General features: G+C 41.5%; 1 protein-coding gene across 5 annotated transcripts in view; it reads right to left on the minus strand.

The window, feature by feature from the left end:
- Nucleotides 1–1,908: 1,908 nt before the first annotated feature.
- FCHSD2 (FCH and double SH3 domains 2) overlaps nt 1,909–16,764 on the minus strand; it is a 244,156-nt gene continuing 229,300 nt past the window's right edge. For 3 of the 5 annotated variants that reach the window (XM_086340649.1, XM_086340651.1, XM_086340650.1), the window contains exons 14-20: nt 14,901–15,035; nt 9,568–9,651; nt 9,270–9,447; nt 8,755–8,975; nt 6,813–6,942; nt 6,588–6,670; nt 1,909–4,038 (exon numbers count right to left, since the gene is read on the minus strand). In XM_086340649.1, coding sequence (XP_086196775.1) covers nt 3,955–4,038; nt 6,588–6,670; nt 6,813–6,942; nt 8,755–8,975; nt 9,270–9,447; nt 9,568–9,651; nt 14,901–15,035 — 915 coding nt within the window. In that variant the 3' untranslated portion in view covers nt 1,909–3,954. Of the gene's footprint in view, nt 4,039–6,587; nt 6,671–6,812; nt 6,943–8,754; nt 8,976–9,269; nt 9,448–9,567; nt 9,652–14,900; nt 15,036–16,764 lie in introns of those variants that run through there. The other 2 variants (XM_086340652.1, XR_015142154.1) reach the window with 2 other exon arrangements.

A 16,764-nucleotide genomic window follows, 5' to 3' on the forward strand; every position in this document is an offset into this window, starting at 1 on the left:
ATGAGTCCTTGGAAATCATCTCATTCTGCTTCTTTTAAAGCTGGGGGGTGTGGCAGCCCAGTGGAAAGGGTATCCATCAAGCGGTGGCAGGGCTGAGGCTGCAGGATATCCTCCCACTCGCTTCTGCCTGCCTGTGGCTGTGGGCTGGGGTGGGCGGGGCGGGTTATAGAGGAAAGGGATTCAGGTGCTGTGCTGTGACTCTGGTTTGGCTGCCTCACGTTTAGTTCCTATGATGAAGGAGGCCCCGCTATAACTATGATACAGGGGTGGGGCAATCAACTTAATTCTGTCCCCTGGTCATAGACCAGGCCTCTGGTACCAACGGTAGTCTTAAATGTGAGCACCTTTCATTAGCAGGGGAAGACAGAAGATGGAGATGATATTAATGTGTACTGATAGCCCTTAACATATTTATGGTAAGGCACTTTCACACCCACTCCTTCCTTTGGGCCTTATGACAGCTCTGGAAGGACAGCAAGGCACAGCTGTGTAGGGGAGGTGCTGAAGGTGGGGCAGTGATGCTGAGGAAGACCACGCTGTGCTGCACACTTCACATGTCCTTCTTGAAGCCACGGCATTACTAGGTTTCTGATGGGGACACTGAAGCTGGGTTCCACAGCTTCAGTGGGACCCAGGATTTAACTCAGACCTTCTGAGTCCAAAGTCCACGTTGTCTTCTATGCTGTTGGTGGGAGTGTCAACAGATAAAATCATTTTGGAGGCCAATTCGGCAACATCTGACAAAATCAAACCTATACATATTTTTTGTGGTGCTAGTGGTAAAGAACCTGCCTGCCAACACAGGAGATGTAAGAGATGCAAGTTCGATCCCTGGGTCAGGAAAATTCCCTGGAGGAGGGCATGGCAACTCACTCCAGTATTCTTGCCTGGAGAATCCTATGGACACAGGAGCCTGGTGGGCCACGGTCCACAGGGTTGCAAAGAGTTGGAGATGGCTGAAGCGACTTAGCATACAGCATGACAAAATGAAATACACACGTACATTTTTAACTCTTAAATTACACATTTAGGAATTTAGCTGATATTTTTACTGGAACAAATTTATAAACAATTAGGTAAAAAGGTATTAATTTCAGCTCTCTGATAGCAAATGAATGGATACAACCTCAACATCCATCACTATAGGAATGTTTAAATCATGCTATGCCCAAACAATGGAATATAATGCTGCCTTCAGAAAGAATGAGGTAAATCTAAATGTATTATATAATTTCACATATGAAAAGGCAATGTTGGCACATGTAAGTTCTATGCACAGAAGACGTCTGGAAGGTTACATATCATACTTGCCCAGCTCTGGAAGAGGGTTGTGGGGGCCCTCCTCAAACAGTGGTCCTCACTGGGGTGGCTGGTAGCCAGATGGACTCAGCTTTCTACCTGGAATCCTCCAGCCACCCCTGTAAAATCTCCTTCTCTTGGCTCATGACTCCTCAGGGTAGAGGTTTAGGAAAAGGACAGAGGACTACAGAGTGCCCACTGCTGGGAGTCAGCAGTCGCATCAGTCTGAGGGGACTCAGTGGCCTCCTCCTGGCCCTCGCAGCTGCAGATTTGGGGCTCCCTCAGTCACCTCAGCACATTCTCTGCTTCTCCTGTCCAGCACATATCATACAGTACTGTCCTCAGGTGTATACTGTTTTTTCTCTCCATGGAAAGAACCTCGATGGCCAAGGCCACAACTTACTTATTTTTATTTCTAGCATTCAGGGTATTACCCCTGGCAGGTGGGTGGCACGAAGGGCTGTTTGTTCCATGGATGGGTTAATTTACTTCCCTCTCTTTGTATCTGTTGTAAGATTTAAAGGAGGGCCTGAGAGTGTCTTTAAAAGAAGCACTGTCTATTTGGAAAAGCCTGTTTACCCAAATCTTGTAAGAAAAACTTAGAAAACGTAATTCCATTTTTTTTTTATTATTCAACATTTTATACATAATAAATACAAAGTTTTTACAGCCACTGTAAAGAAAGCACTTCTGCACAGAGGTGCCTCCTCTGAGCCCAGCCCTGTGCACTGTGGTGCGGGGTTACATGTCCTGGAGGGACGGGTTCTTATTAAAAAGGAGGCATATTTTTACAACTTCGTTTTTTTAAAATAAAATTAGCAGCTCTTCCAAAAAATATTTAAAATATAACAAAAGATTTCAAATAACTCTCTGAGAATGTGGAAAACCCAGATTCAAGGACAATTTTGCTAGCTAAAGAGAGAATACAAGACTGGGTGGCAAGAACTGCCCAATTTCAGCACTTTGAAGATTTTTAAAGTGCTTTGAAGATTTTTAACTTGTCCACAAACCTTAAAATCCTAAAAAAAAAAAACCCACCCTTTTAATTTCTTTTGTAAACTTAAGAATAAGTTTGATAAACACAAAAAGACCTCAAATAGATCAAAAGGTTTTAAGAAATGCAAAAAAAAAAATAAAAATCCTCAAATCAGAGAAGATTCATCAATGGATACTGTCATTAAAGTGATCAAATGACTATCTGAAAACTTCTTCAGTTTTATTTCTGGTCAAAAATCCCATGGGGACATTTGGCGAGCATTTCAAGTTTTTAGAGATTCTTAGGAGGGATGGCATTTTCAAAGCAAAAGACAACTTTTGGATTAAATTCTGAGAATTTTGATTTTTAAAAAAAAAGGAAAAAAAAGCAACTGGCAAACATCCCTTAGTTCCTAAGTAATGCACTCCCTATCTTCCATTGGAGGTGGAGGGCCACCAGAGGCCTCTGGGAGCCACTGCTGTGGGTTTGTTAGTCTGCAGGGAAGGCTCCTCCTGGCTCTCCCTGTGACATGGAGAACTTGTCCTTTCCTTGTCAATTTGCACCGTGCAATCCTTTTGTCCTTCTTCATAGGAAGCTGGTTTACTCCTTGAGCCACAGATTCTTCCTCCCAAGGAAATGTCAGGTCAGTGGGACCTGGGAAGCTGCATTTCATGTGGTGGGTGGCTGCTGGTCTGGGCCAGCCACAACTTGGCTGCCTGGGCCAGTGGACTAGCTTGGGAATAAAATAATGCTAGGTGCCTCTCCAGTAGAGAAGCTTGACAAGGCAAGTATGTGTCCCCAGTTTTATCAAGACATTCAAATTCTAAGGATACTGGTCATGATAGTATATGCTGCAAAAATTAAGATGAAAAATACCCAAATATAAAAAGAACACTAAGTCGGCTCATTGCAGATCTGGAAGCTCCATTTCTGCTTTAGCCGCAGCCCCCTTTCTATTAGTCTATGTGATGGATGAGATTCGGCTACTAGTTCAGCCCCTCCATGTTAGCTCTGCTAATACTAAATGAATGGCATAAATATTAATACAAAGGACACTGTTAATTGTTTTAAATCTGTTAGCTGTGGAAGAGATGTGCATTATTGCAATCGGTGCTAAACTCAGGGCAGTCTACTTTTTTCCAATAAGGTTTCAGTTTCTCAGTTTGGGGACCAACTGCGGGGAGGAGCCAGCCTCTCCTGAAATCCCTCCTGCTGCTTTCCTTATGTAGCCAACATGATCTGATTAAACTCAATCAGATAAGCCAAAGCCACTTGAAGAAAGATGAGCATCTCTGCCACGTCCTCGTGGCCACAGTAATATACTGTACGAGTGCATATGATCAGCATCTCTGTGACTGTGCCCTGAACGAGGCCTGGTCTTGAGTCTCATACAAAAATGGGTCCCTGGTAGGCAAGAGGACTGTTCCCCTTCTCTGCTTCTAGGGCCCACTAGGATTTGTGCTGTGCTAGGAGAGATGACATAGAAAATGACAACAAAAAAAGGCACGAAATATTAAAAACGTGGGAGGTGTCAACCAGGCCACCCGGTCACATATAGTCCTCCTTGTTTTTGCTCTGTTCGAGTCATCATCATGCAAGCAAAGGTGCCTAAAAAACAAGACTGGCCAAACTCCAAGCCTGGCCTTGATTGTAGCAGTAACGGACAGGCAAACCCATCATCACACCAGTGTGATTTCCACATCCTCGATCTTCTCTGCGGGCCTTCGGTGGTTCTGCGTAGGAGGAGGGGGAGCTGCCCGGACCTGAGCAGGAAACCATCACATGGTCAGTCAGCTTCCTGATTCAGTGGCTGAAGCATCGAAATCTGACCAATCATTTATTCAAGGACATGGGCACTTGAGGGCTCTCAGAAATGTTCTAGGCATGTGCTTTCAACTTAATTTTCGCAGCTTCTTACATTGAGAAGGACAGACTGCTCTGGATGAAATGTGAAACTCACGATTCAGGTTCTTCCCTGGGCTGAAAGCCTCATGGCCACAAGAGTCTTTGTAGTCCTGACAACCTTGGCCCAAGCAAAGGCCTAGAGTTGGAAGCGAGAGAGAGCAATGCTTGGAGAACTGAAAAACCTTTAAACATGTCTTGGAAGGAGAGATGCAAGAGATGAGACTAGAGAGACAGGCTGGGGTAAGTCATGAAGGGCCTCATTAAGTCATATTTAAAAATCTGAGCTTTATTCTGTAGGCAAGGAAGAGTCTTTGGGGGATTTTAAGCAGTAATACCAGATGTGTGAAAAGATGACTCAGATAAAAGTTTGAAGAAAACAGTGGTGGAGGGCAAGAATACAGGTTGACAGTTTTGGAGCCTCCTGTGGTCGTCTGAAAGAGAGCTGATGTTGGCTGGCACTGGGGGAATAGAGGGGGACAATCTGACAGTCATCTCTAGGTAACCCTGGCAGGCCCTGCGATGACTCTTCACGAAAGGCAGGGTCAGGGAGGTGTCACGAGTGATGCCAGAGCACTGGCAGGATAGGGGTACCACTCACCAGGATGGGAAATAAGGAAGAAGGATGACGTCTGAGAAGGAAGATAATTAGCCAGTTTTTTGCTGAGTTTTGGGGGTTTGTTATATATATACACTGAGATTTCCACAGATCTGAAGCTCAGAGAAGAGATTGGATAGGTAGTTATAAATCTTGGAGTTGTCAGTAAATAAATGGTTATCAAAATCTTGGGAGTAAATGAGATAACTCAGGAGTAAGTTTAACGACTTTAAGAGCAGTAGCCCTGGGACTCCTCTGGTTGCTCAGTGGTGAAGAATTTGCCTTGCAATGCAGGGGACATGGGTTCAACTCCTAGTCATGGACCTAAGATCTCACATGCCATGGAACAACTGAGAGGCCGACCTGAATGCCCAACTACTGAACCTGCACACAGTGGCTACTGAAGCTGCGTGCGCTGCAGCCCACACTACAGAGTCCGTGCAGTGCATCGAAAAGATCCCACACGATACAACAAAGATTCCACTTGCTGCAACTAAAACCTGACGCAGTCAAACAAATTAAAAAAAAAAAAAAAAAAGAGGGAAGCGGTCAGTGGACGGAACCCTGAGAAGCATCAACAGAGTTGCATAAAGGCAGAGAATCCCTCAAAGGTCAATGAAAAAGAAAGCCAGGAAGTAGAAAGCAGACCAGGAAAGTGTGGTGGAACAAATGGGTCCACTTCTCTCCATTACTGCTCTTCCCCACTAGTTCACATTGCTGTCCTCTCTTGCTTGGACCATTGCTCCAGCCTCCTAACGACTCCCCATGTTCATTCTGTCACTTTCTACTCATTCTCCACCGAGCTGCCACAGTGTGTTTTTAAAAAGCTGGGATGTCCCTGGTGGTCTAGTGGTTAAAAATCTGTCTCTAAATTCAAGGGATGCAGGCTTGATCCTTGGTTGGGGAACTAAGATCCCACATGCTTCAAGGCAACTAAGCCCACTCACTCCAACTAAAGAGAAGCCCATGCCCAGTGACAAAAAGCCCACATGCTACAATTAAGACCAAGTGCAGCCAACATAAAGTTATAAAAATTAGTAAGTAAAAATAATTTTTAAAAATGCACAATCAGTCATACCACTATCTGGCTTATAATCTTACAACAGCTTCCTATCACATTTAGGATCACGAACCAAGTCCTTAACAAGGCACTCAGTATCTGCTGAATGAACAAAGACAAAGGTTCTAAGTGGCTCAAAGAACTGTGTCAAATGCTGATAAGAGGGTCTAGGAAAATAAAACCGCAAATATAACTAGATTACCATGTGGAAGTTATGACCCTGGAAGAACTATTTCACAGTGAGGTAGTGGGATGGATTTGATGACAGCCGAGTGAGGGGTGGGTAGAGGTGATTATTTGTAAAGGACAGATTTTCTTTGAGAATAGAAGCTCTCAAACCTCAAAAGGGCATGTATCTTATATCATCTCACTGTCTGTCGAAGAGGAAAGTAGAGGCCTGGGAAAAAAGTTCTCAATAAATGCCTGCTGGAAAAAAAAAGCTTCTGTTTCACAATTAGACTGCTTTAATGCTCACAGAGCTTGTTATAATTTAAATATACTTTCCATAGTTGTCACCTGGCAATCTCACCATGGCTCAGTGAGGAAAGTGCCAGCGTAATAAGCTAGACCTCCCAAGATGTATTGATTTCTATAGCCTTCCTTTTCCAGAGCTTTGTTTAATTTACCAAGTCCATCGCAACCTGGCATGGAAGAAATTAGCAACAACACAGGGGTCATGGAGCTCCATTAATTTCTAACTTTCAATCTGGAAGAACTATGCACTCTATTACTCTGCTAGATAAGAGACTTACAGGTCGCAGTTTCCCATATGAGGTCTCAGGAGTATGCCTGGATGCCTGCGAGAATCCTGGCGATTCGGCATGGAAGCTGTTTTCTAAGGGAGGGAATCAAAGAAGCTCAATTTATTTGTGTTGCTGAGCAATATAGATGGTAATTCAGATCTGTTTACCCTTCAGATGAACACGTGGCTTTCTAAATTAAAGTGTATTTTGATACATGCCCAGGAGACCCCTTACCGTTTGCTGAAGGAGAACGGGAGAAGTACTGGGAGCCCCTCTTATCTGGGCTGGGGTAAGGGCTGCTGGGAGGCTGGTCGTACAGCGGCAGTGGAGGCAGGGAGCCGGGCGGTTTGGGGGAAGGAGAGACCTGCAGCAAAGGAAACAGAGGTTACATAGTGCTCACTTCAGGAAGGAGATCAGCTGGCTTCTCTGGCTGCTCCTGGCAAATAACCTTTCTCTGGAGCTAAGTTATGATTGTTAACTGTTTTGACCAGCCTGCTGCTGCTGCTGCTAAGTCGCTTCAGTTGTGTCTGACTCTGTGAGACCCCATAGACGGAAGCCCACCAGGCTCCCCAGTCCCTGGGATTCTCCAGGCAAGAACACTGGAGTGGGTTGCCATTTGAAGATGATCTCTCTTGGTAAATGCATGCATGCTAAGTCGCTTCAGTTGTGTCTGACTCTTTGTGACCCCATGGATTGTAGCTTGCCATGCTCCTCTGTCTGTGGGAATTCTCCAGGCAAGAATACTGGAATGGATTGCCATGCCCTCCTCCAGGGGATCTTCCAGACCCAGGGATCGAACCCACGACTCTTACGTCTCCTGCGCTGGCAGGCAGGTTCTTTACCACTAGCACCACCTGGGAAGCCACACTTGAAAATATGTGGGTTAAAGTATCTTTTGATATTGATTTCTAACATAATTCCACAGTGCTAAGAGAAGAGACTCTGTATGATTTCAATACCTTTAGACCATGACATTTTTGCACCTTGTTTTATGTCCCTGTATATGTTCCAGTGTCTCCTAATTTACACTCTATGGGAACTTGAAGAGAATTTGTATCCTACTATTGTGTGAAAATTGTATAAATCTTAATTACATTGAATTGGTTCACAGTGCTTTTCAGGCCTACTATATCCTACTTCTCTGTATATTCATTCTACTAATGTTTGAGAGTTTGATATTGAAACTCCATCTAAAAGCCTTAATTTATCTACTTAAAAAATAATTGTAAAACATGGTAGAACTATATGCAACCCTGCTTTGTATTTTCCAAGTCTCCTGTGAATCTGTTATCATCCTTTCATAATTAAAAAAAAGTAAAATAAAAAAGCAAATGAGCCTGGAATAACCACACTGCCACTAGTTTTGTGTTGCATTTAACTTTTTCCTTCCATAGATCTCATTATACTACTGATTTTAGTTTAAACAGTTACCAAGTCAAACCATTCTCTAGAGTTCTATTGAAAACATATCAAATTAGTCAATTCAATGAAGAACAAAAAAAAGAACAAGTTGTATTTTTCGGTGAAGATAAAATAACTGGCTGAGTTTCTGACTTCCCCAGGCTTTGTAATTGTCATGTTCAATGGTCATAATACTGTACAAGCAAGATGGGCAGACATATTCCTTATGGTCCTGGACCTGCCAAGCCTGTTGTGACATATCTGAATTAGGAGTTTCCCGTAAAGACAAGTTTTGCTATGATGAAGTAAGCCTCGGGCCACATGAGTCCATGGGGCTTTGGAAGTCTCATTAGTTCTCTGAAAAGGACTAGAAGGACCTGGGCTGGGCAGGGAGGTTCTGACAGTGAGGGAGAGAAAGAGGTTGCTAATATTTTTACTGTATACACTAACCACAGAGACAGTATATTCCCTCTCCAGTTTCTTTCTTTCTCCTTGCCAAACCAGTCTTTTGTAGGTCACACACACTGTAGTATTTTGGTTCCTCAATTCAGAGAGCAGAATGTGGGAGACATGAAGTGTAATATAGCCATTACACAGAGCCTGACTGACAAGTCTCTGCTTCCCAGATTCAGTCTTGTGGAAACCTGGCAACCAAAAATTGGAGTGGTAAGGGCAAGGTTGAGACCACAGCCCACTTCTGTGTGGGTCAACAGACTCTTTGGGAGTTATTTTCTTTAAATATCTTTTCATTCCGCTTTCTTCCCCTGTTGTGCACCTGAATCTCTCGCATCCATGGAGTGTCACCATTTTCTGAGGTTGAAAGTTCTTCCACTAGCACCGATGGGAAAACTCCAATCCGCCCATTGAATTCTCCTTCCCAGAAGCCATCGTCATCCTGGTTTTCTTTGTTCAAGATTCGGATGATTGCTCCCTCAGGAAAAGATAATTCATCATCTGTCTGGCCCTCGTAGTCATAAAGTGCTTTCACGAAACAGACTAGGTAGCAAGAGAGAAAAAGGCAGTAAGAACACTGACAACCAGGTAACTCTTACAACCACCCCATGCACAAGTGACAACTAAAGAGTGTCAAATGGAATAAGAGCAGAGCTGTGATCTTGTACTCACTGAAGAGCAACTCTAGGGTTCTACTGTACATGATACACGTGGCCAAATAAATACATTACAGAAAGGGAATAAACCCACGTTTTTAACCAACTGAAGGCTGACTCCAGGGTAATAGGGTTTATACCAAATGTGACCAAATAAAGAGTGCCTTGTTTCAGTCTTTACCACTGGCATCTCCGTTGAGGCTGCCTGAAACGAGTTCGGCCTCCGTGGAATTGCTGGATGTGTGTGACCGACTGTCCAAGGCAGCCAAGGACTGCAGCATGCTCAGCAGACTGTTCGAGGTGGGAAACTGTAGGTACTTTTCTGGCACATAACCCACTTGGCCGACTTTATTTCGAGCCTGAGTAAAAGACATGTGACAAAACAGGTTTGCACACACAATTTGGACAGGGTACAACAAGAACCAAAACAAACTCCTGAAAATGTCACAAGAAGGGGTGATATGAGCAAAGGAATATACCTTTACCCAGTCTTCCATATCTCCATCTTCAATCACTTCTAACACCTCATGTTCCTCAATGGTCAACTCATCTGGTTGAGAAGCCTGCAATGTAGGATGGTCATGGACAAAATTAAAAAGGTTAGATAAAGAGCAGATGTGAACTGATCATAACAGAAACTGGGGATCAAAATATTGAAATGATTTTGAAAAACGTATTGAACATAAAAATTTGAGTGTTGTAAAACTATCATAATGAGGTGAAGTTTTACTTAAAAAAGTAAACAAAATAAAGCCACAACAAAAACTGGAGAAACGGAATCCTCAAGAGGCAGTCAGGCTCAGTGAACACAGCACTCTGCTGGAGTAGGGGACCTGGGTTCCAGCTCCAGCTTATGTATCTATTGGTAAGTTATTCAACTTCTTGATGTCTCCATTTCTTCAAAATGACAATCCCGCCATTCTCGGGAAGATGGGGGTGGTGGGGGGTGGGTGGAGTCAGTGTGGGATGAGTAAGCACAGAACCATGATGGTTTGGGAAGCACAGGCAAAGGAGAAAGCAGTGAACCAGAACTGCACCACAGGGCTACAGTGGAGGTGCAGGCGGTGAGAATGCAAAGAGCTATGTACATGGACTGAATGACAGCTTGAGCGGTGCCTGGAATTGGTCTCAAATCACCATAAAATAGTGGCCAAGAGAAGTAAGTTGTAGGAGAGAAATGATTGATATTGGTCAAGGCTTGGATTTAAGATGCTCCAACTTAACTGTAGACACTGGGCTGATCCATTTGGGTGCTTCTGCAGAAGTTGCTGTGACTTTTTTTATTTTTAAAGTAAATAAAAGCAGGAGTCCACTGGCATTGGACACCCAAATGCTGCCCGTGAGGCTGTAGAATCTGAGGGCAAACTCTCAGGGACTCTGCAGAGGGGTTAGAGGAAGAGACTTTGTTTCCTGAAGAGACCTGTCTGTTACATGTAACAGGAGGGATCTGCAGGCATCTTCTGGTTCTTAGTGAACAGTTGTAAAATCTTTCCCCAAGTCTCAAGATCAGTGAAAACTATCAGTTAAGACCATATAGCTTTTCAGATCTCACAGTCTCAAAGTATAAAAATATCTCCAAGTTACATAAGCAAAAATAAGGCAAGGCTCATTTCCCAAGACTCATTTCCCATTGCATGTACATTTCATCAAACCCAGATTCTGGACATTGCTATAACAGCTGCTTGAGATAGAAAAACAGTACTGAAAATGGCTGACTAATTACAGAACTACTACAGGATCAGAATTTTAAGCAGATTACCTCTGACCTAACAAAATAAGAGAAAAAAAGAGTCCACTGATTTCTAATGGCTTTTCCAGTGGAACTTCTTCACTAATCTGAAACCACACTATGCCTTGAATATACCAGGAAAAGGCACCTATATAACAAAGATGTTTTTCCTAATTCTGTGGCAAAACTTTTCAAAGGTTATCAATACAATCAGATTTCAATGTGTGTGAGAACAAAGCAGGAGAGTTAAACACTTTGTTACATAAGCAGTGCTGAATATAGCATTGTTATACTAGCTTGATCATACCATACCTAAGCAGTGACCAATTCTTTCACTTGACAAGGTCAAGTTCTTCCCATGACACTCAAGACCCTGTGGTCTCCTGATGTTTTGGCCCCAGCAAACTAATCCCTAGTATCTGAATACACCATGTTATGTATTGTCTCTATGCCTTTCTTCCAAGAGGCCTTGATCCCTCTTTCCCATTTGGTAACTGGAATTAGATTACTGTGAGTTCAAGTCCAGCTTCAGTCTCTTTCTACAGGCAAGTGACTCTAAGACCTTTCAGAGTCTCAGTTTTCTTTTTTATTCCTATTACAACGCAAGCTCCATGAAGGCAGAGATTTCTGTCTGTGTTGATCAGTGCTGTATCTCAAAGCCTAGAAAAGAGCACAGCATGGTACATGGAAGGTACTCAAGTAGTATTTGTTGAATTAATGGATTGGTTGATAATTTCTTCCTTATAGGATTATTGAAGGGATTAGAAATATATATATATATATATATATATAGATAGATACTAGGCACACAGGAATTCATAAATGGTGGCTATCATTATTACCCATGATTTGATGCCTGGCTTATATGTATACCAAGACCACCCACAATGAGCTGGTTGCTTTTTCCTCCTTTTATTCTTATAAAGCTTTGAGCGTCCCTCTAACACTGACTATTGTGGCACTCAAGTTAGCTGTTTGCACTTGTGGGCTTTCTAACAGAATGACTTCTTTAAGGCAGGGAATGTAATTCTTCTCACTCATCCCAACCAAGGACAGCAAGTAGTTAGTAAATGGTTATTAAATAAACACATGGTCACACACTACTTCATGAAGTCTTGATACACAGTGACCGCCAGAACCCCAGAAGCAGCCATGCCCTCTGCTTCTACCACCACCTTTCTAAATTTCCTGTTTTCTGTTAAAACAATATGTTTTTTCCTGATCATAAAAGTAATAAATGTTCACTGTAGAAAAGCTAGAAATAGGTATAATCGAGATCTTAAGGTAATACAATTTGGCATCTTACTTTCTTGATGTATCATTTCTTCTTACAAAAAAAACCTCAAATGTAATTTTTCAATTATCCTCATAATATTGTTATGATTATATTATATGAATGGTTAATTTATTTAATTATTTCCTTATTGGACTGCTAACTTTGCTCTTATAAAGTAATACTATGATGAAAAAAAATTTTGTACCCAGAATATTTTTCTATATTGTGGGTCACTTGCTTAGGACAAATGCTAGTAGGGTCAAAGTGACAAGCATTTTTAAGGCTTTTGAAACGAATCCTTAAATTTAGCTTTTCTTTGCTCTTGCTAGATTAATTTAGGCTTTCTTTGCTTGTCTGGACCATAGGAATCACAATTAGGCTTATAGTTAAGCCTCTCTCTACTCTAACCTACCCTCTCTGGAATATCTATACCATGAGCAGGGTTACCTTATTTTAAAGCCCAGTCTGATTTTAGGACACGTTATGGCTTCCTTCAGCCAGGATAGAAGCCAAACCTTGGTGTGATCTACAGGTCTATCTGACATCTTTACTTCCAGCTGCTCTGTTTCCCACGTTTGATGCTCACATACCTGTCATTTCCTGGACACTCTATTATCTCATCAAACTGTGTCTCTGCATCTGTTGTTTGCTTAGAAGGGTCTTTCCCTTCTCTACCTCATCATTGTGACTAGAAAGACCTTACTCCTGACCTCACTGAAATGCTACCTTATCTGCAAAATTCCTCAGATGCAATAATCAATCACTCAGATCCTTAGGACCCTCTCCATTTAAAGACCTTAAATTTAATTCTGGAACTTCAGAGTAAATATTACACTGAGACAGAAGACAGGGAAACAATCCCAAACTAGCTGTATAATATTTTAAAAACATTGTGTAAGTGTTTTAAAGATGACTTCAAATTTTCAGAAGATTATCAAAACAGTTTACATTGGGAAGACAAATCCCAACTCTTTTAGAAAAGAAGAAGTACTGTTAAATATATAATAAAAGGATGTTAAATGAAAAGAAGTCTGGTAATCACCGATATTGAGGAGTAAATGATGTCAGTTTTTCACTCTCCAGGCATGGTGCTGGTGGGAGTGAGAGTATTCCACATATGCTTAAGATTCTCTCCACATACTTCCTCTGTTGTTGTTCCTCAAGCATGGCATTAACATGAAAGGGATTCATTAAAATGAAAGGGATTCATTCATTCAAGCTTCCCTCACATCATGCATTTATTCGTTCCACAATTATTACCTGAGGACCAACTATGTGCCAGGCACTGTCCTAGGTGCTGAAGACATATATGCAAGGCACACAAAGTTTCTGCCTTTAGGGAACTTCAGTGCAGAGTTAGATAAAGAAATGTGAAAATAAACAAGATTAAGTTTGGTTGGTGATAGTATCAATTAATAAATGAGGACAGAAGGGTTATTTTGGTTGGTGATAGGTTCTATATAGTATCAATTAATAAATGAGGACAGAAGGGCAATGGGATAGAGTAGTGACTGGAAAGTTGTGTATGTATTTAGGTGGTCGGGGAAACCTGAGGAGGCACTATTTGAGTTAAGCCTATATGAAGTGCACTGGGCAGCCAACCAAGAATTGGGAAAAGGCAGTTCTAGGTAAGGGAAAGCAAGTGCAAAGTTGTCAAGTCAGGAAGGAGCACAGTGCTTTTGAAGACTGAAAGGCAGCCAGAGTTGCTAACGTGTAGTGAGTAGGTTCAGTGGGTTGGTCTAACATGAAGCTAAGGAGACTGGAAGGGGCCAGATCAGTCTGGACATTACAGAGCCTAGTAAAGAGTTTGTTTTTCTTTGTGTGATGGAAAGCTTAAAAAGAATTTTAGGCAGGGGAATAAAATAATCTCCTATATATGTTAAAGATAAGTTTGGCTGTAGGGTGGAAAGTGGACTTTTGGCAGACAAGTATGAAGAAGGGATACCAATCACTAATTTTTTTTTTACACTAATCAAAGTAACGGCCTAGACCAAGATGTGAAATGTGAATGGATTCCGAATATGTTTTGGAGGTGGAGTCAACAGGACTGGCTATTGACTGATGAAGGGAGTGAGAAAAGAGAAGAACTGGGAAAAGAAACTCAATCTACTTTGAGTAAAAAGTTAATGTGAAAGCAGGGCAGGGGTAAGAGAGATTAAAAACTATTATACCAAATCAGCTTTGGAAGTTAGAAGAAAAATCTATTTATCCAGGCCCCTGCTTAACCTGGAAACAAGAGATGGTTATATTAATATTAGGATAGGCAAAGTTTAACAAAACTGTTTTTTCAAGCAATTTTACTTTAATACCAATTTTGAAAACTATCCTAATGGAGAGCCTTGTGCCAAGCAGGCAACTGATAAGGAAAGGAGTCTTATTTACAGAAAATTTACTAGATGCCAGGCCTTGTGCCAAGCAGGCAACTGATAAGAAGAGGAGTCTTATTTACAGAAAATTTACTAGATGCCAGGCACTGTGCTAAATGCTTTGCTATACAAGTGTTATCTCATTTAGTCTCCACATTAGCCCTATAGTATTATCCCCATAATATAGATAAGAAAACTGAGGCTCACAGTGACCAAGGGACTAGCGTGGTTATGTAGCTTGTAAGTGGCAGAGACAAGATTTTAACTGAGGCCGTCTGACATCAGAGCCTAGACTCTTCCCTGTTATGTTACATTGCCTCTAATATGAACAGAACACCAACATTATGGTAAGTACAGCATAAGAGGCTGGGTAGATACCATTACTTGTACCTTCAGAGTTGTCACAATTTAACATGAGAAATATGTTAGAGAAATACAAACCTTATAGGAATAAACAACTTTGCAGGTGAGTGGGTAATTTCTTAAGGTACCAGAAGGGCTGGAACTGCTGTCATCAAAAACATCCATGTTGTCCTCAAACTCTTCTCCTTCTTCTCTTTCAGTATCTGCATTAAACTAGGAAAAATCAGAGGCCACTGGCTAGCTTACTTAGTTACTTCAAGAAGATGCATGAAAGCAGCAAACAACCGGATTGTTTCAAAATGTTAATTTACTCATTCAACTGCACATAGAAAAGTGTCTGTTCTGTTCTCACTTGCATTTTTCATGTTATGAAAGGACTGACATTTTTCTTTCTTTTTAAAACCAAGAGTCAGTTAAATACTGACTAATGAAGGCCTCTTACCATTTAAAACTGATCATATTAGCAAACATTAAAAAGATTTCTAAATGCTACCAATGCCTTGGACTGCAAGGAGATTCAACCAGTCCATTCTGAAGATCAGTCCTGGGCATTCATTGGAAGGACTGATGCTGAGGCTGAAACTCCAATACTTTGGCCACCTCATGCGAAGAGTTGACTCACTGGAAAAGACCCTGATACTGGGAGGGATTTGGGGGCAGGAGGAGAAGGGGACGACAGAGGATGAGATGGCTGAATGGCATTACCGACTCAATGCACATGAGTTTGGGTGAACTCCAGGAGTTGGTGATGGATAGGGAGGCCTGGAGTGCTGCGATTCATGGGGTCGAAAGGAGTCGGACACGAGTGAGTGACTAAACTGAATGAACTGAACCAACGATGTAGAGAAATAGGTTTTTGTCTATGGCTGGTTTAAACATAAACTGGTACCTCCTTGAAAAAAAAGCCTGCATAGCAATGAAGACCCAGCACAGCCCAAAACAATAAATAAATAAAATTACTTAAAAAAAATAGATACGGATAAATTAGAGCATGTGTGCTCTGCTGGTAGGAATGTAAAATGGTGTAGCTGCTTTGGAAAAATGCTATGCTGGTTCCTTAAAAAAGTTTAACATAGAATTACCGTATAATCCAGCAATTTCACTTCTGTACTCCCAATGCTCTTCAATTTTAATTTCTATTCTGTTCTTTCAATTATTTTTCCCAAAAGACTTTGAAAGCAGGGATGTGAATAGATATTTGTATACCAATGTTGACAGCAGCATTTATTCACAATAGCCACAAGGTGGAAGCAACCCAAGCATCCACTGACATGGCTGGATGAACAAACTGTGGCATATGACAGCAGAATATTACTTAGCTTTAAAAAGGAAGGCCATTCTGACACATGCTACAGTATGGGTGAACCCTAAGGGCATTAATATTAAATGAAATGCGCCAGTCACAAAGAAGACAAATACTGCATGATTCTACTTATATGAACTACCTAGAGTAGTCAAATTTATAGAGACAGAAAGTAGAATGCTGGTTGTCAGGGATTTTGGGGCTGGGGGAATGGGGAGCTACTCTTTAATTGGTATAGAGTTTCACTTTTTGCAAGATAAAAAGAGTTCTGGAGATGGATGATGGTTAATGGTTGCACAAAAAAATGTGAATGCACTTAATGCCACTGAACTTGGTATTTTAAAATGGTTTAAATGATGAAGTTTATGTTGCATATATTTTGCCACAGAAAAGGGCACAGTTTCTTTTGAAATGTAATTTCAAGGAAAATAAATGAAAATAAATCCAGTTTCAAGGTATATTACTGGCCATAGCTAAAAGGCATATATTAATTAAAATGGTATTCAGTGTAAAAATGTATTTATCTAGAGTACTGTCTATTACATTAAAATGCAAATAACACTTAAATGAGCATAAACATCTGACAGAGGTAGGCAGAGTAAGAAGGACTAAGACTGGGGAACATAGGAGATTGGCTTG

Source organism: Bos grunniens, chromosome 15 (genome assembly GCF_055505025.1).
Source record: "Bos grunniens cultivar Pamir isolate PY7600 chromosome 15, Bosgru_T2T1.0, whole genome shotgun sequence".
Classification (NCBI taxonomy): Eukaryota; Metazoa; Chordata; class Mammalia; order Artiodactyla; family Bovidae; genus Bos; species Bos grunniens.